This window comes from Prionailurus bengalensis, chromosome D1, assembly GCF_016509475.1.
Source record: "Prionailurus bengalensis isolate Pbe53 chromosome D1, Fcat_Pben_1.1_paternal_pri, whole genome shotgun sequence".
NCBI lineage: Eukaryota > Metazoa > Chordata > Mammalia > Carnivora > Felidae > Prionailurus > Prionailurus bengalensis.
Window position 1 is genome coordinate 30869705 of NC_057346.1, and position 24546 is coordinate 30894250.

The 24546-nt window shown below is 41.7% G+C and overlaps 2 protein-coding genes and 1 long non-coding RNA gene across 5 annotated transcripts; 1 reads left to right on the forward strand and 2 right to left on the reverse strand.

Annotated features, from left to right (window-relative positions):
- Nucleotides 1-232: 232 nt before the first annotated feature.
- On the reverse strand, nucleotides 233-5682 carry THYN1 (thymocyte nuclear protein 1). The gene is made up of 8 exons (XM_043579867.1): nucleotides 5567-5682; nucleotides 5204-5339; nucleotides 3282-3463; nucleotides 2458-2526; nucleotides 2058-2150; nucleotides 1191-1286; nucleotides 787-937; nucleotides 233-438 (listed from the first exon to the last, which is right to left on the reverse strand). The coding sequence occupies exons 2-8, from the start codon at nucleotides 5253-5255 to the stop codon at nucleotides 392-394; spliced, it is 690 nt and encodes a 229-aa protein (XP_043435802.1). The 5' UTR covers nucleotides 5256-5339; nucleotides 5567-5682; the 3' UTR covers nucleotides 233-391.
- Nucleotides 5683-5719: 37 nt separating this feature from the next.
- ACAD8 (acyl-CoA dehydrogenase family member 8) lies at nucleotides 5720-23857 on the forward strand. 3 transcript variants are annotated; one of them, XM_043579860.1, is made up of 11 exons: nucleotides 5720-5899; nucleotides 7611-7711; nucleotides 8380-8549; nucleotides 9229-9338; nucleotides 9702-9778; nucleotides 10381-10518; nucleotides 14758-14893; nucleotides 14988-15085; nucleotides 15453-15605; nucleotides 16240-16342; nucleotides 23084-23857. In XM_043579860.1, exons 1-11 carry the CDS (start codon nucleotides 5791-5793, stop codon nucleotides 23134-23136), a joined length of 1248 nt encoding a protein of 415 aa, XP_043435795.1. In that variant the 5' UTR covers nucleotides 5720-5790; the 3' UTR covers nucleotides 23137-23857. The 3 variants fall into 3 exon arrangements, with proteins under 3 accessions (XP_043435795.1, XP_043435797.1, XP_043435796.1); XM_043579862.1 differs by lacking the exon at nucleotides 16240-16342 and having other exon boundaries at nucleotides 5747-5899; XM_043579861.1 differs by lacking the exon at nucleotides 10381-10518 and having other exon boundaries at nucleotides 5750-5899.
- LOC122483169 lies at nucleotides 16245-19394 on the reverse strand. The gene is made up of 2 exons (XR_006297320.1): nucleotides 19281-19394; nucleotides 16245-16419 (listed from the first exon to the last, which is right to left on the reverse strand). It is a non-coding gene; the product is annotated as an uncharacterized LOC122483169 (long non-coding RNA).
- Nucleotides 23858-24546: the final 689 nt, after the last annotated feature.

Genomic DNA, 24546 nt, shown 5'->3' on the forward strand with positions numbered 1-24546 from the left:
GCTGGTGGTTTAAAGCCCTATGGGACCCAGATGACTTCAGGGGCATCTGAGGAAGGCTGGTGTAGAAAGACAAAAGTTCATTTCAGTAGGGGTAATAGAACCCTGCACCCTGGAATTTGCTACAGTAAAGGAAGATGGTAGAGGGTAACCCTGCACCTTACTGATGGGCAGAAGATCTGCAGTGGAGTAGTCTACCACACCTAGTGCTACTTTAAAAGAAAAGCTTCCCAACTTTGATATTAATGTTTTATTGAAAAAGGTACATGAAAATCACCTACGTACACAACCCCAGGTCAACATAACAAGAAAGCCTTCTCACACCTCCTTCTGTCTTACAAAAGCTTGAATTCTTTGGAACAATGTCTTGCCTATTCCAGCAACAGGGTCCCAGTTAACTTGGTTCCTTTTCCTCCAGGCTCAAAATAAAATCGAACTCCTCTACCAAAAAAAGGGGGAAAAGAAAGCAAAGAGTTAGGAGGTGTGTCTCTTAAACAGGGAGGTTGTGTCAGACATTTCATATTGTTACTGAGGTAGGTTGTCATTCATTCAAAACTATGGAATGTTTTACTATGTGCCAAGCACTGCTGGGCACATAGTAATGAGTAACTCCAGACCTATTTCCTCCTTCGTGGATATTATAGGTGAGTAGACAGGCTCAAAGAGGTTAAATACTGTGCCCAAGCTTAATCAGTAATAAATGTGAGTTCAAGCTTAATCAGTAATAAATGTGAGTTCACGTAGTCATTCTAGTATGTGAGTAATATAAAAGAAAGGGCCCACTCTTACCTTGGGTCAGGGGCTGAATTGAGAGTCTCTGGCGACTGAAGAGAGCCATATTTTTTAAGGGGCCTCCAGTGGCTTTGTGAGCTTGGTGATGGGTTTTGAGCTCAGCCAGGGTGATGAAACGCTTCATCATCCGAACAAATTGTACATCCACCTATGTGACAGAAAGTGTATGGGACAGAAAGACATGTGCAGGTAGATTCTGTCCACTGTGTGCTTTAGCTTCTTATGGGAGGTTCTTATAGGTAGGGCTGCCAGTGTTCTGTTCCTATTCCCAAAGCCAGGGTAACCTCCTCTGAGTAAGAACTGGACTCTATACCTTGACCTAAAGACACCCCATACCTTCTTCCTCCCTCTCTTTGTCCATTCTTTTCCTTTCATGAAATAGGAAAAATAGTAATCTTTACCATGGACCATTTGGGGTTGTCTTCCTTGCTGGATGGGTCATAATGGGGATTGTTTTTCTCAAACTGTGTGTGGTCTGGGTAAGCCTCCTTCACAATCTGAAAACAAAACCAAGTCTCCAATCATCTGCCTGTACAGTCAGCTCCATGGCCATTTTTAAAAAAAATTTTTTTAACGTTTATTTATTTTTGACAGAGAGCATGAGTAGGGAGGGGCAGAGTGAGAGGGAGGCACAGAATCCGAAGCAGGCTGTAGGCTCTGACCTGTCAGCACAGAGCCCGATGTGGGGCTCAAACCCATGAACCAACCGTGAGATCATGACCTGAGCCAAAGTCGGATGTTTAACTGACTAAGCCACCCAAGCGCCCCTCCAGGGCCAATTTTTAATTCTAGTCTGACTTTCACTTCTGACCCTGCACATTCTAACCTCTTTGGCTGTGCTGTAGAGCCAATGAAGGCTCAGATATCTGGAAATAATATACAGGCAAGCATAGGAATCAATCTTATTTTGATAAAATCTTAAAAGTAATGTTCTAAAACCAAGTATTAAAGGTTATTATTGGTGCCACTGTCTTTCCACCTGCAGTTCATAATTTTATCCTAGTAACTTCTGATCTGGAAGAGCTATCATCAGGCCTGTTTTTGAGTGAAAGACCAAGGCACAGAAATGAGAAGTCTGTACCAGCGGGACCTGAAATGAAGGCCTTGTTATAGTCCTTCTCATACTGAAGAGGCCTGAGTGGTGACATCAGGGATGGGGAGGAGGGTACTTCTTTTTTGTTAACTGATTTAAGCTTTGTTCCTTTATATCTACATGAGTAAGTTTCCCTGAAGGGAGAGGGATTAAGACCAATGCCTATACAACTGACCTTCACAAGTCCTGCGATGCCTGGCTCTTTGCAGTTGCTATGGTAGAAGAAAGCTTCTTGCTCCAGCTTCATGGCTCGAAGGAAGTTCCGGGCCTGTCCCAGGGGAGAATAAACAACTACCTTCCTCCTCACCCACTGGAAAACACTAGCTGTTAGTGGAAATCAAGTCTGCTTTCCTTAGATGAGGTTTTCTTTTCTGCAGCTTGCCTTTACCGAAACACCCAGACTTGTATCCAGGCCATTTGCAAACTGCATGCAGAGTAATTAAGGTATTTTTGAATACATTTTCTATTTTATTATCTGGGCCATTGGCCAAGAGATTTTGCTACTGAATAAGTTATGGAAGGAGGCAGGCGTTTACCCAACGCCTGGGTCTCAGGCCCTGCTTTTACCCTCTTACCTGGTAGTTGCGAACACCATCCCAGCATGCTGTCTGTTTGGGCTGTGCTTTAAGATCCTCGATGCTGAACTAGGCAACAGGAAATGAACCCATTCATTAAACAATCTTGACGCCAACTGGAAATAATATGGAAGTAGATAGTTTCTTCCCCTACACTGAGGGTGCTACTTGCTATAGTGGGAGTATGTAGTTTACTGGGAAGTAGTTCCGCAAAGCCACTTCTGTTGGGCACATGTAAGTAAGCCTTGTATTAACTTGTTATCCTTGTTAATTAAGAAGATCAGTTGAATGGATAATCCAGATGATAATGTGTTGGTTATTTGTATTTTACTCATTAAGGTACTATATATTTCTTCTATAATATTTTTCTCCAAGCTATTATTAAAATTGGTTTATATTAATTCACTGAATAAATACTAGCTGTTGGCAGAGAAATATGTAGGATTATGGCAGGTGGCAAGAGTAAGGCAACATAAGATTGAAATGTTGCCCAGGTCAGGGTGTGGCAAACTATAGGTTTTAGGTTTTAGGCCTGATTTTGTAAATGGTTTTATTAAAACACACCCACACCATTTATTTACATGTCGTCCATAGCCACTTTCTTGCAACAGCAGCAGAACTGCAACAGCAATGAGAAGACCTGAAAACCTAACATATTTATTATGTTGCTGGTAATAAACCTTGCTGATTTTATTCCTTATTTCCTTATTATCTTTCCCTTAACTCTACCCTTCAGAGAAGCTGGTGAACTCTGTGGTGTCCCATATTTATTTCTTATCTAAAAAAACAGCTTGAAGGGATTAAAGACAGGTACCTGGTCTCACCTTCACATCTACACCTTTCTCTAATCGGCTTTCTGCCTCTGACTTCATCAGCCAGTAACTACTTAGATTCTTCCCACAGGTTTTAGAGGCTGAAGTCTTCTGAGGGCTGGAGTTAACCACTTGAGCCGATGCCCCCACTGGGTTCTTAGTCTTGGTACGTTTTCCTGCTGGTCCCTTATTGTCTGCAATAGAAACAAACAGCAGAAACTGGTCATGCTGGCTGAGAAGTAATGTTGCATTGTGGGGAAAGCACATGCTTTGGAGTCAGACCTGGATTTAAATCCTGGATCTGTCGATTACTAGCAGTAGCAACTGAATTGCTGAACTTCAGTTTATCTATAAAAATGGGACAGGAATGCCCATCTTCACAGGGTATCTTCTGGATTATCCATTCAGTGGGATAAGAATACCTTACATGGTTGTGGGTTAGGATTGACAGTCCTAGCAGAGTTCTGACTTGTGTTAAGTAATTTTCTTTCTTTACCTCACTCTCTTCTGTGCCCTTGCTGAGGCTATTTCTCTCCAATGAGGAAACCAAACACCTACTCCACAAACTTGTTTTAGAGATTAAGTACAATAGTGCTAACAATGGGTTTAGACAATGCCTGGCATTATAATAAATGCTCAATAAATATAAGCTATTATTATAATTATAATCTCATAGTTCTTTTTTGCTTGCTCACTGTGCTTTGTGGCCTGCTTCCTTTCAGCTCCTTGAAGGTGCCAGAAGAAGCTGGATAAAACAGCTCATTCTGTACTTTGTAGACTTGGCAAAGATGACTTTATCCTAAGAGAATTAGAGAAAATGTTCCTGGAACATATTAGGCACTCAATAGCTTAATATGAGTTGTTAAGTCCATACTCTATGACGGACCCTAAGCTCTATTTGTTACCCTAACAGTAACTCAGTTAATCTGTATAATGAGATATTCTGTTCATCTGCTAAATGTGTCCCATTGTTTACACACTTAGTAAACAATATAATCAGGAACTGTCCCCTGGTCTATCTGGATCCACCCTTAATGACTGTACCACACTGCCTCTGAATTTAGTCCCACCTCTCCTACATCGGCCCTCATTAAGTATCATTTATGGGTGTCTAATACTCAGAACCTCCCTAGCCTAGTTGATCAGGTGGTCCCTTTGGAGGTAAGCACACTGCAAATACCATTATGTGTTGTTAAATAACACAATGTATTGTAGTCAATCTGGAACTTCTACCATTCCCAAAAGTTCTTTAATTGCTTTGTTTCTGCACTTCATCTACTTAGAATGCCATTCATTCTTGTGCATATAAAAATGTCATTGAATTTTCTCTGCCTGAGGAAAGACTTCCCGTTCTTTAAGGCTAGATTCAAGTTCCACTTCCGTTTCTGGCAGTCCTTAACTGCCCTCACACCCTTAGCCATCTAGTTTCCTAGACCTTTTCACTCATGTCTGTTTGCATTTTCCATGACAAGCAGAACTAGGCTTTTTTTTTTTTTTAAATTTTAATGTTTTATTTATTTTTTAGAGAGAGCGGGACCGGGAGCTGGGGAGGGACAGAGAGAGAGGGGAACAGAAGATCTGAAGCAGGCTCTGCGCTGACAGCAGCAAGCCCTATGTGGGGCTCAAGCTCACAAACTGTGAGATCATGACCTGAGTCACTGTCTGACGTTCAACGAACTGAGGCACCCAGCAGAACTGTATGTTATTGACCTTAGTACAAGCCACCCCTTATCTACCATTGCTTTAATGAACAAACAAGAAGCTCTGGGTATAAGCTTGGTGGGAAGAATAAAGAAGATGGAAGTCAATTAGGAATAACGTAACAGAAAATCCACAAAAGGATTCTCCCGACAGACAGGGAGTTGAAAGTGAGCAGTACGAAACAGGTCCTAGAGAAACTAGGGCCGCCTTTTTGCAGCCTAGGTGCAGCTCACCTGGCCCAGCAGGCTCGGCAGACCCAGCCAGCCTCTTCCGGGGTCTCGGCATGGTTCCCCTGCGAGGGCTGAAGTGCAGAGGATTCTGGAATCAACCAAGAGTACAAGAGGCAACTCTGAATCTGCCCCCAGAAACCTGTGCAAAGCAAGATGCAGACAATGAGAGGAAGCGGAGTTTCAGTCCCGAGGGTCTTTTGCCCGTCAATCCTTCCCCCAGTTATCTATTCCATCTTGCATAACCTGCCGCTAACGTCTCCTCGGTTCGTAATCTGATCCTTCTCCCATTTATTCACCATTCTCCCGCTACACTGACCCAACCGCACAGCCTACACAACCCCAACCAACCACCCCAGGCTCCAGCACCTGGTCACAGCGTCCCAGTCCGGAGCATCAAGTAAGACCCGGCTCTGTTGCGCCGAGACCCCAGCGTCTCTGGGAATTGTAGTCCTGCCTCTGGAGCAGGCCTCCCTGAATCTGGCCTGTGAGGGTCGCTGGATGCACTACAGCTCCCAGGGTGCACTGCGGGCCTGGCTCCTGCAGTAGCGAACGTAACCCGCTTGCAGATCCTGTGTGGAGCAGAAGCTACTATGTTGCGCAGAGGCTGCTGGAGGCTGGGAAGGCCGCTCATCTGCCTGCGTGGTGGTCTGCAGGCCCCCGCCCAGAGCGGCCGCCGGAGCTTGGTCTCCTGCATCGATCGTAAGTCTCTCCCCCGGTGTGCGGGGAGGGAATGCAGTGGTCTGCGTGCCCGTAGAGCGCATTGTCACCCCTGGCTTGTCGTGGGCCGTCACCGGGGTCATCACCCCAAGGCCCACCTGCCCTCTCCCAAGTCGGCTTCCCTCGCTGGCGGGTCACCCCATCCCGTCCACCTGGCTGGCTTCCCTTGGCCGCCCTCACTCTCTGCTGTTTCCATCTGTTGCGCCCCTGGCCCTCCGTGGTCGGGAAGCCAGGCGTCCGAATTTGTGCTCCAGGCCTTCTGCTTAAGCCCTGTCTTTCCTCCTGCCTACTTCACAGGGGCCCTCTAAAGATATATTAAGATAGGAAAATACTTGGTAGTTACAGCTTAATCTTTGCTGCTGATGCTGTTTGTTAATTGTTCAAATCTCCTTAACCGTAGTTGATATTATCGACTTCTTGATACATTTAATACGTTTACTTGTGAAAACAGTAACTAAGGGTTTTACAATTATCCTCACAACTCTGAGGTAGATTCTGTTACGATCCCTGCTTCCTGATAAGGAGTGGATATAGAGAGAGGTGCAGAAACTCATGACTTTGTTTCATTTTATTTTGTTTTAATCATAGGTCATTTAAGGGTCATAAAGGTAGTAAGAATGTAAAAAGCCTGGTGCTGGTTGTGTTAGATGAAGGAATGCTCCTTCCTTATGTGACACAAGATTTGCTCACATAAATTTTATGATGTAACACCTAAAACCTTTTACTATTGAAATTCCTGCGGGGAAAATAATTATTATTGCAAATGGGAAACTATGAGAATTGACAGACCTGAATGTTTTTAAGTACCAAATAATTTGGATGTGAAGAACAGAGAGTGATAGGGGCCTAGGCTGACTAGGGATAGATACCCAGCCACTTTGTGATTCTGTCAAGTACCTAACCACATTTTTTTCTTCTGAAAAAAACAAAAACAAAAACAAAACAAAACAAAAACCTTTTGAATAAATGACACTTCTTCATTGTAGAATAGGTGATGAATCCCTTAGATTACACCCAGATCTATAATATACACTAGTATAGAATACTGTTTTCTTCTCCATGTCCTAAAACTCCTTCATAAGTTGCTGCCCTGTTCTAGCATTTAGAATTTGGTAAACAAAATTACCCTTGCTGATACCAAGGCAGGTAAGGAGTTGTTCTGGCAACAAATAGATTAAATATTAAATAGGTTAATATTAAATAACAAATAAATATGTTGGAGTACTTCCATCAGCTAGTTGTGTAACTTCAACCAATGAGGTACTTTTTCACCTTTAAAAGAAAGTATCTCTTAATCAGTAAAATTAAAGGAAATTGTCCTTTAATGTATCATTCCACATATTAGAATATCAAATTAATGGGAGTGATTAACAAATATTTCTTTGTTTCATTGCATAAATGAAAAGTGATTAAGACAATTATGATTTGTATTGTATTTTATGTATCATATATTACATATATACTCATTATGTATACTTTCCTCATTCTACAGATGAGGAAATTTACTCAGTATATAGTGCAGCCCCCTCATTTTACAATGGGATAACTGAAGTTGATTGGGGTTCCTGACTTACCTTACTGTGTAAGAGAAATGCTGTATTAGGTCAACTGTCCCAGCTTTGTGGTTCTTGCTCTTGGCAATATCCTTCCCTGACCCTGTCCTGGAACTGAGTGTATACAATCTTGCCCACAGCTTCCATGGGACTAAATGAAGAGCAGAAGGAATTTCAGAAAGTGGCCTTTGACTTTGCTGCCCAGGAGATGGCTCCACATATGGCAGAGTGGGACCAGAAGGTGGGAGTTCTCCTTATGGCTAGATGTTCCAAAAATGCCTCATGTGGTGACCAAGATCTCTTTGTAGTCCTAACTTTTCAGTGTTTATTCTCCATGCACAATTCTTACTGCAGATTAGAGTACTGGTAATGGCGTGATTCCTTTCCTAAAAACATCCTCATCATCTTGTAGAGACCTGTTGGTTTTTTTTTTTTAACTAATTAATTATTTAAAATGTTTATTTATTTTGAGAGAGTGTGTGCAAGTCGGGGAGGGGCACAGAGAGAGGGAGAGAGAGAATCCCAAGCAGGCTCTTTCCTGTCAGCTAATATGGAGCTCCATCTCCCCATCATGAGTTCATGACCTGAGCCTAACTCAAGAGTTGGTTGCTTAACCAGCTGAGCCACCCAGGTGCCTAAGACCAGTTTGTTTTTTGTTTTTTGTTTTTTTTAATTATACAAAGATTTGGACACTCTTAAAACCAAGGCAATTCTGATAATAAAAAGAAACTTTAACACTAGAAAACCAGTACTTCCAGAATGCATTTTAACTGTTATAGGTAACAAATAGCCTGTTATGTTAAGGGAATACTACAGTCTCCCAAATGCAAACATCTTAATCCCCCATTGTGCCATTTAAAGAAAAGTCCATCTGTGAATCACTTATTGATGACCCTGGTTTTTTTGTAGGAGCTGTTCCCAGTGGATGCTATGCGGAAGGCTGCTCAGCTAGGCTTTGGGGGGGTCTACGTACGAACAGATGTAGGTGGGTCTGGACTGTCACGGCTCGATACCTCTGTCATCTTTGAAGCGTTGGCTACAGGCTGTACCAGCACCACAGCCTATATAAGCATCCACAAGTGAGTGCCAAAGCTTGGTGAGCACAACAAAGTGCTCATACCAATTGACTGCGAAATTTCAGATAAAGAGAGAAAAGTTCATCTTTGAAGGTTGACTGCCGTTGAGGAACCTAACTCTAAAAGTTCACACTAGGCCTGCTATTGCCTCTTGGACTGGAATCTGTCATGTTGTATGTTGCTTGGAGAATGAGGTCTGTCAGCTTTCTCTCAAATCCTAGATTGAGCTGGAACCAAATAGACTTCTCTAGGACAGTGCTTAGGGCCCTGATCCCCTCTTCCTCAACCCAAAGACAAAGCCTCCAGGAATTTGCAAAAGTACCTATGTAACTCTTTGATTTTTAGGGACCTTATTGAACCTAAATAGAAGTAGCATGAACATCCAAGTGAGAAATACCTTGACCCTGATTATCTGTGGGAACTGCGTGTTCCAGGAATATGTTTTAACCTAGGCCTTTCCTTAAAGTTGAATTTCCTCAGTGGCAGCTTTTCTCTTCCCACTCTCTCTTCTGCTTCACTCTGCTTTGCTACCTGTGTTCTCCTTCCCCAGACCTTCCCCCTTCAGATGTCTTTTTCTCCATATTAACTCTGTCATTGTTGTTTCTTCTTCTTCTTCTTCTTTTTTTTTTTTTTTTTTTTTTTTTTTTTCCTTTTGGTCTTTTCTTCTTGGTGTACCTGTCAGCATGTGTGTCTGGATGATCGATACTTTTGGCAATGAGGAACAGAGGTACAAATATTGCCCACCGCTCTGTACCATGGAGAAATTTGCTTCCTACTGCCTCACTGAACCAGGTGGGTTTGCCACACTGCCAGCAAGATGAATCAGGAGATGCTGCTCAGGCAAAGCATATAACCCTTATTTACCATGAAGTTCATCCATTCCTGTGGCCTGATGTCACAAGACTCAGAGGCCTCTAGGCCAGAGTCTCTCCAGGCTGTCGACTGGAACTTCCTTGTAGGAAAATAATCTGATTGCTGTCCACCATTTTCACCAAATACAGAGAGTTCCTTTGGCTGTTTGAGTTTCAAAGTAGGAAACACTGAGCTGTTTGTTATGAGGAAAGATTTCCTTGGAAATGGAGCCATGCTGGGTCTCCCTTAACTTCACTGACTTTGTCTCCTACCCTCTCTGCTTCCTTTTGATCCCTGCCTTAGGAAGTGGCAGTGATGCTGCGTCCCTTTTAACCTCAGCGAAACAACAAGGAGATCATTACATCCTCAATGGCTCCAAGGTACCAGCATACCCACCTTACAGAATTGTTCCCATCTTCCTGCTGATATTACCTAGATCCTTGCTCTCTGCAAGTTAGTATTTCCTGGGATTTTTACATGTTGGGTAGAGAACCTCTGACCTATTTCCCTTTATTTACCTTCACTTTCTATCTCTTTTTCAAGTTTATTTATTTATTTTGAGAGAGGGGGAGAGAGCGCAAGTGGGGGAGGGGCAGAAGGAGAGAGACTCCCAAGCACACTCCACACTCAGTGCAGAGCCCAACACAAGGCTCCATGTCAATGACCTTGAGATCATGGCCTGAACCGAAATCAAGAGTCAAACGCTTAACCGACTGAGCCACCCAGATGCCCCGCTTTCCCTTTCTTCTGATCTGAGTCCAGATAATTTTGCTCATTTTTGTTTATCCTTTTTATAGTCTCATCAGCTAGATCCCTGATTCCCCAGTCAGCACAGGTTCTTTTTACCCCTTCTTCATTTCTCTGTGCCATCATATACCTCTTAGCAACCTACTGTTGGGAGAATCCCTATGTTTTCCCAGTTGTTGGGCTGCAGGAATGCATGTGTTTCCTGATCCTTGTGTACCCCCTCTCCAACCACCAGGCCTTTATCAGTGGTGGAGGTGAATCAGATATCTATGTAGTCATGTGCCGAACAGGAGGACCAGGCCCCAAAGGCATCTCATGTATAGTTGTTGAGAAGGGAACACCTGGCCTCAGCTTTGGCAAGAAGGAAAAAAAGGTGAGTGGCTAATGGACATGAATCAATTCAAGTTCAAGCAATTCAAGAATCTGTTACCTGCCAGACCTACCTCTGTTCTATTTGTTCTGTTTGAATAGGTTCACATACTTGCTAACTTGCATTGGAGGCAGTTGCTCCTATTACAGTTTCAACAGGAGCAGGTGAAATAAAATAGGGCATGTCTACAGAAATACTATGCCACTGGCAAAAATGGTGGAGTTTGTCAGTAAGTTCCATAAGCCACCTGTCATTTTAGTGTGAGGGATTTCTCTATTGTCTGCCTCACCTCCACTTTTGACTTGTGTTTTTTTTATTTCATTTTTTTTAATTTTACTTATTTTTGAGAGAGAGAGAGAGAGAGAGGGAGAGAGAGAGAGAGGAAGAGTACGAGCCAGGGGAGGGGCAGAGAGAGAGGTAGAGAGAGAATCTCAAACAGGCTCCATACTGTTAGCGTAGAACCCAGTGCAGGGCTCGAACTCACGAACCATGAAATCATGATCTGAGCCAAAATCAAGAGTTGGACGCTTAACTGAGCCACTCAGCCATAGCCCCTGACCTGTGTTTTTTATCCAACTTATTTTAGTGCACACTTTTACCCCAGGAAAAAATACTTACAGAAGATCTGTTGGTGACTAGAAGTCTCAGGAATGAAAAGCATATCAGCCACTTTTCTTCTTTAAATAAAAATAAAATAAAACTCATTGGAGATGATTATGGGTATTTCAATAATTTAAGAAGAAGGGTGTTTCCACAGGTGGTTTGGAAAGACATTTCTAGGATTAAGAAATCCCCTAGTCAGGCCATGAACAGTAAAACTATGGTTACATAACTGTAGCTGGTGGTAAGATGAGACCATTCAGATTTGTTAGGGCAGGTGACCAGAATTGTCATCTGCCTCCAATATGTACTGTTACAGTTATGACTTTGGGGGAGAATTCAGGTAATGAATTGACCCCTAAATGTACTTCTCCTTTCATAGCTCCTAGGGTTTCCATATTTCCCTTCATGAGCCTTCCTGATATTTTATAAACTGCCAAAGAGTTAGAAGTTTTAGTGCCCCTTATCTTTATAGGATAATAGGTTTTTACTAGATTCCTGCCATGTACAAAGCCTGATGCTGGCTCCTGGGATGGGGAGGATACAAAAGTCACTCCTAGCCTTGTCTGAAATTATAAGACATATGCTGTCTTATGTGTATAATGTATGTGAAGATATACAGCTATAGGATATCTTAATTCTAGGAATGTCTGCTTTGGGCCATATGACATAGATCAACTTACATAGTCTGGCACATAATTTTACAGGATTGAGTTATGATGATTCAGGTTGTCTGTGCTTATAAAGGTAGTGATAATTGTTTCAACACACAAGGGTAGTATCTACCTCAGTATTCTGTTGACAGAATACCAAAGCTATCAAGGTTAGTGCCTAGAGAAAAGTTATAAATAAGTTCCAGAAACAAAAAGTATATCTTTTCCTCCTTTCATTTTCTATTTTCTCTCACTTTTTAAGTGTATACATTTTCTTTTTTTGTTGTCTTTTTTTAATTATTAGTTTTGCTTTGTATATGTTTCAACGTAAGGGAAATCTGGAAGGACATCTCTTTATGCATTTGACAGCTGGTGAGTGCCCACTGTGTGCCAAGCATTCTTCTAAACAGTAGGGATGGAACAGTGAACAAAGACAAGCTCTGCCCCCATGGAATTAACTTTCCAGCAAGCAGAGACAAGTCACAGACAGGTGAATAAGCAAGGTGCTTTCTGGAAGTGTTCTCTGCTACAGAGGAGATAAAACAGGTTGATAGGATACTGATTGAGGAGAGTTTGGGAGCTTCTACAATAGACCTGAACTCTGAGAGGTCATGACTTTTGAGATGAGATCCCAAGTATATTAGAAGGAACAGCCATAGGAAGAATTCTGGGCAGAGACAACAAATAGACAGATGGCCTATTTGGGAAATGGAAAAAATGTTCAGTATGGTCCTAGAGAAGTGAGCAAAGAAGAGAATGGTGTAGGTGTAGGATGAAATTGGACAGCAAGCAGGGCCTTGTAGACCGAGATGAAGAGTCACCCATTGATCCCCATGGTTGACCTGACTGTTCTGGTGACCCAAGAAGCCGGCCTTTCTCCCTGTTCCATGCCATCTTTCCTGCAAGTATGGCTGTGACTTGGTATATTTAACACATTGTATAGCTGAGAGCTTTAAACTACTAGTTTTGCATTGACTTTATGGGAAGGTAATGAGGACTTTATCTTGGATTTAATTGTTAAAAGGTTTTGCATAGGAGAATGAGTTTTGTCATAGGAGGGCTGGAAGTGAGGACTCTCAGAAGAGGGAATGAAGATAATATGTAGAACAGAAGTCAAGAGTAACAGAAGGAATGGGCTCTAGTGGTAGTGGTCTAGCAGTTCAGGGCCTTCAGAAAGGGAAAGGGGGTATCTGTTCTCACTGGCTAAAGCTACCCAGGGGCCCAGATAGGATTAGGAAAGGAATTCTCTGCATAGGGGAGGAAGGTAGATGTTTTTATAGTAAGGGTTTAGAAGTGAAGAGGTAGCAGGTATTTGTTTTGGGCTCTTTAGAAATATTATTAAAATAATAATTTTTGTTTCAGTCTTGCTTTCAGGTGTTTATTTGGGGAGATAGGTTCTCAGGTAACCCCTGTACAGGCCAATATTGGGAGGTTTGAGACTTGTAGAGATTATGGGAGCCTAAAAGAGAAGTTCAGTGTTGGCTCAAGTGACCTAGAAGGCCTCAGGAGGTTTCATTTAAGCCAGACTTTGATAGAGAGAGCAGAATAAGAAAAATATGGATTGAAAAAAACCTAGTGGCACAGTACACAGACCAGTTTGAGTTGAGACTACCAATAGGTGACCAATAGAAGAAAAGGCTGGTAAAGAAGGACGGGCCCAAATTGTACAAGACCCTAAATGAAAGGTTGAGGAATAAAGTTTATTTGCCAACAGAGGGAGCTATTGAGTGTTTTTATGTAAAGAAATGGTCATGTAAAGGCAGTAGTGTTTACAGAGCTATACGAGAAGTGGGAAATTTTACATAGTCTTGTGCTTTTCAAAATCTGCCTCATTGAGCCTTAGGGTTCTTTGAAACCTTGAAGTACCTCGAAGAAGAGATGAGGAGGATCAAGTAGTGAGGGCCTTTATCTATTTATATATGAGACTTCTGAATAAGATTTTATTTGAAGAAAGTGGCCCTGTGGACTTTCCAGTCCAGTTCTCTTACATAAAGGAAAACCGAGGCCCCAAAGAAATCAAGTGATTTGTTCAGAGATAAATACAGCTAGTTTCATAACATGGACTACATCTTAGGTATTTAGAATTCTCTCTGGGCTCATGGCTGACATATTCAGGGATGTCCTGGTAAATCGGCTCTCCAAGAAAAACAAAAACCAAAACACTCATATGTAAGGCCACCAACCTGTTATCACTGAATGCCACGTTAGGAAAAGATGTGTGTAATTGGCTCATGTGAGCTGCTGACAGCACGTCATTAGATCTCTCTGCAGCCAAACACTCAACCAGGTATTGCCAGCACAGTGAGTGTTATTCCTCTCATCTAATGATAACAATCTTAGAAGTAACACTAAGCTTTTAAAAGGAGAAGTGTGACTGTATTCTTGATAATCCTTGTTATCCTTACAGAAGGACAAATCAAATAATCCTTATATTGTCTGGTTTTTTTTAATGTGTGTTTATTTTTGAGAGAGAGAGAGAACACACAAGCAGGAGAGGGGCAGAGAGAGAGGGAACAGAGGATCCAAAGGGGCTCTGTGCTGACAGCAGAGAATCCAACATAGGGCTCAAACTCACGAAATGTGAGATCGTGACCTGAGCCAAAGTTGGACACTTAACCAAGTGTGCCACCCAGGCGCTCCCCCCCAACTTTTTTTTTTAAATAAAAGAATATACTTGTAGAGGGACTAAAAATTAGGACAGTTCTGCCCCAATCCTCAAAGAAATTGTGAGAAATGTTTGTGGATAGGTTAGTCTGGTAAAGTAGACATTAGAAACCAGATAATATGTTAAAAAATGTTTCACTGAAAAAGCAATCTATGACAATTGACAAGTGTTTAAGTCTGAACTTTTGTATTTTCTCTGATTTTAAGTTCTCAAGGTCTAAGTCCCAGGATAATGGAACCTGTACTTCACAGGGTTTCATCAACAGAGAACGGTGCCCTAAATGCTGCCCTGTTGGGCAACCATACAGTCCCTGATTTTTGCCAGGTGGGGTGGAACTCACAGCCAACCCGTGCCGTGATCTTTGAAGACTGTGCAGTCCCTATGGCCAACAGAATTGGGGATGAAGGGCAGGGCTTCATCATTGCCATGAAAGGACTGAATGGAGGGAGGATCAATGTTGGTGAGAACACAACAGGATGGGGCAGGGAGGTAGCGGGCTCCAGCAGGCAGCACTGTGCTGACTCACTTGAAATGTTGGCACTCTTCCTTTCCAGCTTCCTGCTCTCTAGGAGCTGCTCATGCTTCGGTCATCCTCACCCGAGACTACCTCAACGTTCGGAAGCAGTTTGGAGAGCCTCTGGCCAGTAACCAGGTCATTTCCCAGATGCCCCTGCATTTGCTTTCAGCTCTGTGTGAGATCTGCTTTGTGGTCCACATCCTCTAGGAGGGTGAGGCTGTGATTTCTCGTTGGAATTTTGCCCCCACCTTAGAACTTATGTTCTAATTTTATCAGTAATCTTTTTCAGGAGGTAATATTGAAGTGCAGGGCAAGTGAAGTGGTCTTAGAACTCATTTTCTCTGTAGAAAATACATTTCTCTGCAAAGTCTGAAGAAGACTTTGAAGCTTGGGGTCACTTAGAAAAGGTACCTCATCAGAGAAGACTTGTGGAGGTCCCCAGATCAGGTGCTGGTCTAAGCCTGTCTATCTTGTCTGGTTCTCTTCTCCCCTGTTGCTGCAGTACCTGCAATTCAAACTGGCTGATATGGCAACAAGGCTGGTGGCCTCGCGGCTGATAATCCGCAGTGCAGCAGTAGCTCTGCAGGAGGAGCGGGAAGATGCAGTGGCCCTGTGCTCCATGGCCAAGCTCTTCGCTACAGATGAATGCTTTGCTGTGCGTGATGGTGCCCTCTGGCTGTCTTGGGTGGACAGGGACCAGCTTTTGGGTCCAGGGATGTTGAGAGCCATTAGTTAACTCCTCAGATGCTGCAGAGATCGCCTTGGGGCTTACGGATATAAATGAACAAATGAGAGGTCTGCTTGGGAGCTGACTTTTTATCTGCCCTGTGCCATTGCACACTCCACTGTGGCACTGTCATTTGATTGTGTTCTAGATGAGACACTTCTTTTGGAAGAAGGTTCAGAGCCTTCCAGTGCCTCTTGTTCAAATTTAGCACTATGCTGTGTTTAAATGTCAAGGGCTAAGCCATTTCCACATGAGGCTGCATTGCCACTAGATGACACCATGACTTCACATAATCTCAGCCAAAGTGCTTGTGGGCAGCCTCTCCCCTGCAGATAATAAGCAAGAAAAGCAGAGCTTTCTGAGTTGCCTGCCTGGTGGGAACTGGTAAGTTCAGTAGTTGTTGTCCAATCACACAGAATACAGAGCCCCTTTTTGAGCTTGGCTGGTTATCTGTAGGTTGTTCTTCCTCATATTAGTTTACAGGAGGCTGGGGTGGAAGGAGAAGGCACTTGTTCCATAGTCTTCCCAAAATCAGAGATGTGTAGTCCCTATCTCCCTGCAGATCTGCAACCAGGCTTTACAGATGCATGGAGGCTATGGCTACCTGAAGGACTATGCTGTTCAGCAGTATGTGCGGGACTCCAGGGTCCATCAAATCCTAGAAGGTAAAAATTGCCAGAGGTTATTCTCCAGAATAGTTATAGGGTCACCACTTTCCCTGGCCTGTCTGTCCCTGTGCTGGCTGGTTCTCAGGGTTCCATCAGATCCTGTCTTTTGCCTTCCTCCTTCCTCTTTTTCCTGACCCTACTCTGGAAGTGCTTTTTGATGCCATACAAGAGCACTATCCTGGGAGTCAGGAAGCTCTGCTTTGTCACCAGAAATAAGCTGTCAAATCACTCCATTTCTACTCTTTTTCTTTGCAAACTTTAGAGAACATTCAAACTCAGATAATACATGAGAAAGCATTTTGAAAACTGCAGTAGTAACTGTTCTTTACTCTCATAAAGTACTTGGTCCTCAAGGATCCCCAAACTTCGGTACAGTAATTAACACAGCAAATGTGAGCTAATTTGATCACCAGGAACCTCTATAAATTCATATCTCTATAATATGACTAATGGATTTTTCAGTAAACTAAATCATATGGGTATCTTCTTGGCAATCACAGAGTGGATTGGGCTGGGAAATGTGTAAGCTGTTGGGAGCATGGCTCAGGGCATGGCCTTCTCCACACTCGACACCAATGACTCCTGTCCCAGTTAGTGTAAACAGCCACGGGTGCTTACACTGTAGGAGAGCCAGATGGGGCAGAGGCTTGTCTAAGTGACTTTCAGTGGTGCGATGTGGGGCTGCTTCCATGGTGGCAGAGGAGAGGCTTGTGGGCATTGGTCTCTCTGCCATTTTCAAAGCATTCTTCTCAAACCTGAAGAAGTGTCAGAATCACCTAGAGGGCTTGTGAAAACAGATTGCTAGGCTCTGTGCCCAGAAGTTCTCACTCAGTAGGTCTTGGGTAGGCCTAAAAATTTGCATCTCTAACAAGTTTTCAAACGAGACTGTCACTGTGTGTCTGGGAACACCACTCTGAAACTGAACCCACTGCTCTGGTGTGATGACCAAATCACAGCTTGTAAAAGTTAGAGTTCGATTTCTTCTGCGAACCCCATTCCTGAAGCACATCGATGAGGTCAGTCACTCTTGCTCAAATTCTTCTGATTACTCCTGTGGTTGTTTCCTTACCCAGCTTTTACGAGTGTGTGAGACTTCACCTTTATTCCAACTCTGCCTTTTAACCTTGTAAGAAGAAATGGGAAAGGCCAGATACATAGATTTCAGGCCATGCCATCATCCACTTCTAGAAAATTTGGGGCACTGGTCTTGATCACTTTGATTCATTGTGGACTTCGTTACTGGATAAATCTGAAATTTTGGCTTGGTTTTATTCGAGATGTGTGATTACTCATTCTTCATGGGGGTTCATATTTCTCTTTGCATTAAAACCCACTGTAAAAATGAAGCAAAAAGTTGACCCCTCCTTTCAGGGAAAATGTTTTTGTTTGTTTGTTGTTTTAAATTCAGTGTTGGGGCGCCTGGGTGGCTCAGTCAGTTAAGCAACTGACTTTGGCTCAGGTCATGATCTCACGGTTCGTGGGTTCAAGCCCTGCATCAGGCTCTGTGCTGACAGCTCAGGGCCTAGAGTCTGCTTCAGATTCTGTGTCGCCCTCTCTCTCTGTTCCTCCCCTGCTCATTCTCTGTCTCTCTGTGTCTCTCAAAAATAAATAAACGTTAAAAAATTAAAAAATAAAATAAAAAATTCAGTGTTTTTGTTTGTTTGTTTGTTTGTTTTAAGATTTTATTTTTAAGTAATCTCTACACCCAACATGGGGCTCAAACTCACAACCCAGAGATCAAGAGTTGCATGTTCCACTGACTGAGCCAGCCAGGCATCCCTAAAATTTATTTTTCTGATTACCAATGAAATTGGTATATTTATTGTTGAAAACTCATAAAATATAGGAAAAGTAAAAAAAAAAAATGACTCATGTGTCAACATTCAGAATTCGTATTTTAGATTCTTTATATATGTAAGTCCAAAAAATCTCCTTTGGTGCTTTTTCTGTGCTTTTGTAGGTGCATTTTCTTTATGTGAGGTATAGTGGCCATACAATATTATAATAGTTTCAGGTGGACAGCATAGTAATTTGACAACTGAAATAGTTTGAGAAGGAAAGGTTTTAACTCTTCTTTAGTGTTTGTAGCTGTCCATTCCTCGACTTTTCTTTGTTGGGAGGTTTTTGGTTGCCAGTTCAATTTTGTTACTAGTAATCAGTCTGTTCAGATTTTTTTAAGGCTCCATGCTCAGCACAGAGTCCAGAGCCAGGCTTGAACTGACATCCCTGAGACAAAGACCTGAGCTGAGATCAAGAGTCAGACACTTAACTGACTGAGCCACCCAGGTGCCCCTAGCCTGTTCACATTTTCTGTTTCTTCCTGATTCAGTCTTGGAAAATTGTATGTTTCTAGGAATTTATCTGTTTCTTTCTTCAGGTTGTCCCGTTTGTTCGCATATCATTTTTTGTGGTAGCGTCTTAAATCCTTTATGTTTCTGTGGTGTTGGTTGTAACTTCTTATCTTTTATTTCTGATTTTACTTATTTGAGTCTTCTCTCTCTTTTTTCTTTTTTTTTTTTTTCTTAATAAAGTTGGCTAGGCGTTCATCAATTTTGTATATCTTTCCAAAGAACCAACTCTTGGTTTCACTGATCTTTTCTGTTGTTTTTTTAGTCTCTATTTCATTTATTTCTACTCTAATCTTTGTTATTCCTTTCCTTTTACTAACTTTGAGTTTGTTCATTCTTTTTTACAAATTCCCTTAGGTATACAGTTAGATTGTGTGTTTGAGATTTGTTTCTTTTTTTTTTTAATGTTTATTTTTGAGACAGAGGGAGAGACAGAGAGAGAGCATGAAGAAGGGAAGGGCAGACACACACACACACACACACACACACACACACACACACACGGAATTTGAAGCAGGCTCCAGGCTCCAAGCTGTCAGCACAGAAACCGACACAGGGCTCAAACTCACAAACCACGATATCGTGACCTGAGTCCAAGCCAGACGCTTAATCAACTGAGCCACTCAGGCAACCCTGAGATTTGTTTCTTGAAGAGGGCCCATATCAGTATAAACTTGCCTGTTAGAACTGCTTTTGTTCTGCCCCAAAGATTTTGCAATGTTGGCTTTCCATTTTCATTTGTCTCATGCTATTTTATTTATTTCCTTTTTGATTTCTTCATTGACCCATTGGTCGTTTAATAGCATGTTGTTTAGCCTCCACATGTTTTATACCATCGTGGTTGAAAAAGATGCTTAATATGATTTCAGTCTTCTTAAATTTATTAAGACTTGTTTTGTGGCTTCACATGTGATCTGTCTCAGAGAATGTCCCCTTCCATGTGCACGTGAACAGAATATTGTGTTCTCACATTTTTGGATGGCATGTTCTGTATATATCTGTGATATCCTCAAGTCCTATCTGTTCTAAGGCGTCATTCAAAGCCATTGTTTGTTTATTGATTTTCTGTCTGGATGACCTATCCATTGATGTAAGTGGGGTGTTAAATTTTCTTACTATTATTGTATTACTGTTAATTTCTCTATGTCCATTAGTATTTGCCTTATATATTTAGGTGCTCTTGTGTAGGGTGCATCAATATTTATAATTGTTATATCCTCTTGTTCGATTGATCCTGTTATCATTATGTAATTACCTTTTTCGTGTTTTGTTGTAGTCTTTATTTTAAAGCCTATTTTGTCTGATATAAGTATTGCTTCCCTAGCTTTTAAAAAAATTTTCATTAGTATAGAAGATCTTTTTCCATCCCTTCACTTTCAGTCTGCATGAGTCTTTAGGTCTGAAGTAAGTCTCGTATAGGCAGTTTATAGATGGATCTTGTTTTTTAATCCATTCAGTCACCTTTTGTCTTTTGATTGGAGCATTTAGTCCATTTATATTTAAAGTAACAGTAATATTGATAGCTATGTACTTATTGCCATTTTGTTAATTGTTGTCTGGTTGTTTTTGTTCAGTTTCTTTTTTCTTTTCTTTCTGTCTTCCCTTGTGATTGATGACTTACCTTAATGTTATGCTTGGATTCCTTTCTCTTTATTTTTTGTGCATCTCTTACAGGTTTTTGGTATGTGGTTACCATGAGGTTCATGTATAACACCGTATGTATATAGCAGTCTATTTTAAGTGATGTTTGCTTATATTCAAACACATTATAAAAGCACTACATTTTTAGTACCCCCCCCATTTTATGTATTTGATATCATATTTTACATCTTATTTTATGAGTCCCTTAACTAATTTTTAGATATAAGTGATTTTACTATTTTTTTCTTTTAACCTTCACACTGGCTTTATAAGTGATTGATTTACTACCTATATTACGTTTGCTTTCACCGGTGAAATTTTTCCTTTCATAATTTGCTTACTTCTAGTTGTTGCCTTTTTTTTTTTCAACTTAAAGAAGTTCCTTTAACACTTCTTATGAGGGCAGTTTAGTGATGATGAACTCCATTAACTTTTGTTTGTCTGGGAAATCCTTCATTTCTCCTTGAGTTCTAAATGAAAACCTTGCCAGTAGACTATTCAAGGTTTTAGGTTTTTTCCCTTTCAGCACTTTGAATATATCATGCCATTCCCTTCTGGCAGCAAAGTTTCTACTGAAAAACCGCTCTTACCTTTCTGGGTACTTTCCCTTTTATATAACTATTTGCTTTTCTCTGGCTGCTTTTAAGATTTCTCTTTATATGTAATTTTTACTATTTTAATTATTATATATTATATTATATTATATTATATTATATTATATTATATTATATTATATATATTATATGTCATGGTTTATCTTGTTTGGGGCTTCCTTTTCTTCCTGAAACTAGATGTCTGTTTTCTTCCCCAGAGTACGGAAGTTTTCAGCTATTACTTCTTTTTTTTTTCAACGTTTTTTTATTTATTTTTTGGGACAGAGAGAGAGACAGAGCATGAACGGGGGAGGGGCAGAGAGAGAGGGAGACACAGAATCGGAAACAGGCTCCAGGCTCTGAGCCATCAGCCCAGAGCCCGACTCGGGGCTCAAACATACGGACCGCAAGATTGTGACCTGGTTGAAGTCGGATGCTTAACCGACTGCGCCACCCAGGCGCCCCAGCTATTACTTCTTAAAATAAGTTTTCTGCATCTTTCTCTTTCTCTTCTCCTTCTGGGACCCCAATAATGCAAATGTTAGTATGCTTGATGTTGTCACAGAGGTCCCTTAACCTATTTTTTTAACTCTTTTTCTTTTTGCTGCTCATCTTGGGCACTTTACACACTACCCTGTCTTCCAAACTGCTGATCTATTCTGAATCTTCTGATGTTAATTCCCTCTAGTGTATTTTTCATTTCAATTACTGTACATTTCAACTACTTTTTGTTTTATATTTTATGTCTCTTTGCTGAAGTTCTAAGTTCAAACAGTCTTCTCTCAAGGCTGTGAGCATCTTTATGATCATTATTTTGAAAGTTTATCAAGTAGATTGCTTATCTGTTTTATTTATCTGTTCTATTTATCAGTTCTTTGACTGGGGTTTTGCCTTGTTCTTTCATTTGGAGCATATTCTTGTCTTCTCATTTTTGTTTTTGTGTATTAGATAGCCCAGCTGTGTCTCCTGGTCCTGAAAGTAATGTCCTGGATAGAAGGCATCTCCCTGGTCACTAGAACCAAGCATTCCAGGGGTGTCCCCTATATAGGATGTATGTGTCCTACTGTTGTATCTGTGCTGCTGGGTGGGGTTAGCCCCCACTGTGGCTGGCTACCAGGCCCAGCTCTGGGTCATCTGGGGGTGCTAGTGGGCAGCAGTCACTTTGAGCAGGAGCGGGTACTGATCTAAGGTGACCTGCTGGATATGGTGGGTGGTATCTGCTTGGAGGGACATCTATCTGCTGGGTTGAGTGTGTTAAGCAGGGAAGGTCTGCGGAGGAATGCCAGGGTGGGACAAAGAGTGCTGGCAAGGTAGGTGGAGAGTGTCAGATCTTGGTCCTACAAGCATCTAGCTAACTAACCTATAGGAGTACAAGAAAAATGCACTTGCCAACACTTTCATTCCCAAAGTTCCTACAGATCCCTGTCCCTCTGGCACACACTCAAACATTAGTCATTAAGCCTCCCTCATGTATGGCCTAGGAGCTTTTCAAACAACTACCTCTGTCCTGAGCTCTGAGTGACTGGTATTGTGTGTGGGCCCTTTCAGTTTCCTGTAGCTCCCTGGCTCTCCTGGAGTTAAGCCCCACTAATTTGCAAAGCCAGACAATATGGGGCTTCATCTTTCCAGTGAAGATCCCCAGGGCAGAAGGTGCCTGATGTGAGACTTGAACTTTTCACTCCTCAGGAAGGACCTCCACACCTGTGATATCTTCCTGCTTATGGGTCACTACACTGGGGTGTTTTGGCTCCTGACCATCTCTGCCCTTCCTACCCTCCTCAATGTGATGTTTTCTTTATATCTTTAGGTGTGGAATAGCTGTTCTGCTAGAGTTCAGGGTCTCAGAGTCAGTTGCACTGTATGTAGTTTCAGCCTTAGTGTGTCCATGGGAGGAGGTAAGCTCAGCATCTTCCTACTCAGTCATCTTCCCTCTCCCAAGAGAGGTGTTTTTAAGGGTACGTTTATTTCTTACTTCCTGACATTTTTCTGTGCTTTGGAAAGCAGTCTGTGATAATCCCATCCCTCTCAGTGTTAAAGCAACAATTGTAGTTTACACCTACTCCTATCCTGAGTGAGGCTTGGAGCACACTAGTTAGAGGTTTATGGAGCTCTCAGACTTTGCTGCAACTAAATCCTTATTCTTTCTGTCCTTGCAGGTAGCAATGAAGTGATGAGGATGCTGATCTCTCGAAGCCTGCTTCAAGAGTAATACCCAGACTTGATGTTCAGGCATGACAGTTAATGTACAACTTGAATGAGCATTGAGTGGTTCATGTGGACTGTTGTGTTCCAGTTGAGTCATGGATTAGATTGGAGGCCTGAGCTCTTTCACCTGGGCCCTTCATCTGTGTGTTGAGAGCAGCATCAGCTAAAGGACTGGGACAGAGTCTTGAGCAGAACTGGAGGAGCTGCCCTGACTGGGAGTATCACAAGTAGACATACTACCTTGTTTTCCTAATGCAGAAAGGTGACCAGTAAAGATTCATCACCAAATCAACGTTCTCTCTTGGATCTGCATTGTCTTGACTTGTGTGCATTTTGCTGGTTCCCCGAATCCTGCTCCCAGGGGTCTGGATATTTCCATTGAGGGTTTTTCCTGATTATAAAGCAAAGGTGTGGGAGAGGAGAAATGGAGAAAAATGTAGTTTTATCTTTTGCTGTCCTCTGTACCTCAGCTAAACATGCAGAAGGTTTCTGTGGGTTGCATTTTCTTTGTAGTACTGCTGTGAATGTGAATCATGATAAAATGAATATTCAGGCAACCTAACTCCTGAACTATGATTTAGGGGATAACCATACTTGTAGACTTGTGAACATCAAAGGCTGAGATTTTGTGGAACTCTGAATATTTTTTATATTCTTTTTTAGAAGTATATGATCTAGGAATGTTATTCAAGTTTCTATAACCCTTCCTGATAAATACTTTGAGCATATTTTTTTTCTGCATTTTTCTTTCCTTTCTTGAAGTTGCTCCTCTTTATAAATATTTTAGTCATTATAAATATTTTAGTCACTACATTGATAAATAAAATCTATCCCCCTCAGTATCATCTCTAGTTCTGTTGAAGTTAATTTTTATTTTTTTTTAATTTTTTAATGTTTTATTTATTTTTGAGAGAGAGAGAGACAGAGTATGAGTGGGGGGGAGGGTCACAGAGAGAGGTTCCAGGCTCTTACCTGTCAGCACAGAGCCCGACACAGGGCTTGAACTCATGAACCACGAGATCATGACCTGAGCCAAAGTCAGATGCTTAACCAACTGAGCCACAGGTGCCCCAAAGTTAGTTTTTATTTTATCCTCTAAGCCTTTACAACAATTTTTAAAAATTTTTTGATATTTAATTAAACATTTAACTAGATTTTGGAATAATAAAAAATCTCTCCTTAACCAAAGTAGCTTATAAATAATAGGCTCCTTATATTACTAGTGGATTTGTAAATTAAGAATTGTTTATGGGTTACCTGAGTGGCTCAGTCGGTTGAGTGTCCAACTCTTGATTTTGTTCTGGTCATGATCTCACAGTTTGTGAGATCGAGCCCCATGTCGGGCTCTGAGCTGACAGTGTGGATGCTGCTTGGGATCCTCTCTCTCCCCTCTCATTCTGCCCCTTTCCCACTC

Bases quoted from the DNA above. Each gene is read 5' to 3' on its own strand.
- THYN1 (XM_043579867.1), bottom strand. From the start codon at position 5,255: ATGCCGAGACCCCGGAAGAGGCTGGCTGGGTCTGCCGAGCCTGCTGGG. The intron at 2,151-2,457 runs GTAAGAGGGTAA...CCCCTGGGACAG, and splicing joins ATGGTGTTCGCAACTACCAG to GCCCGGAACTTCCTTCGAGC. The intron at 938-1,190 runs GTAAAGATTACT...TCTGTCACATAG, and splicing joins ACAACCCCAAATGGTCCATG to GTGGATGTACAATTTGTTCG.
- ACAD8 (XM_043579860.1), top strand. From the start codon at position 5,791: ATGTTGCGCAGAGGCTGCTGGAGGCTGGGAAGGCCGCTCATCTGCCTG. The intron at 15,086-15,452 runs GTCATTTCCCAG...CTGTTGCTGCAG, and splicing joins AGCCTCTGGCCAGTAACCAG to TACCTGCAATTCAAACTGGC. The intron at 16,343-23,083 runs GTAAAAATTGCC...CTGTCCTTGCAG, and splicing joins GGTCCATCAAATCCTAGAAG to GTAGCAATGAAGTGATGAGG.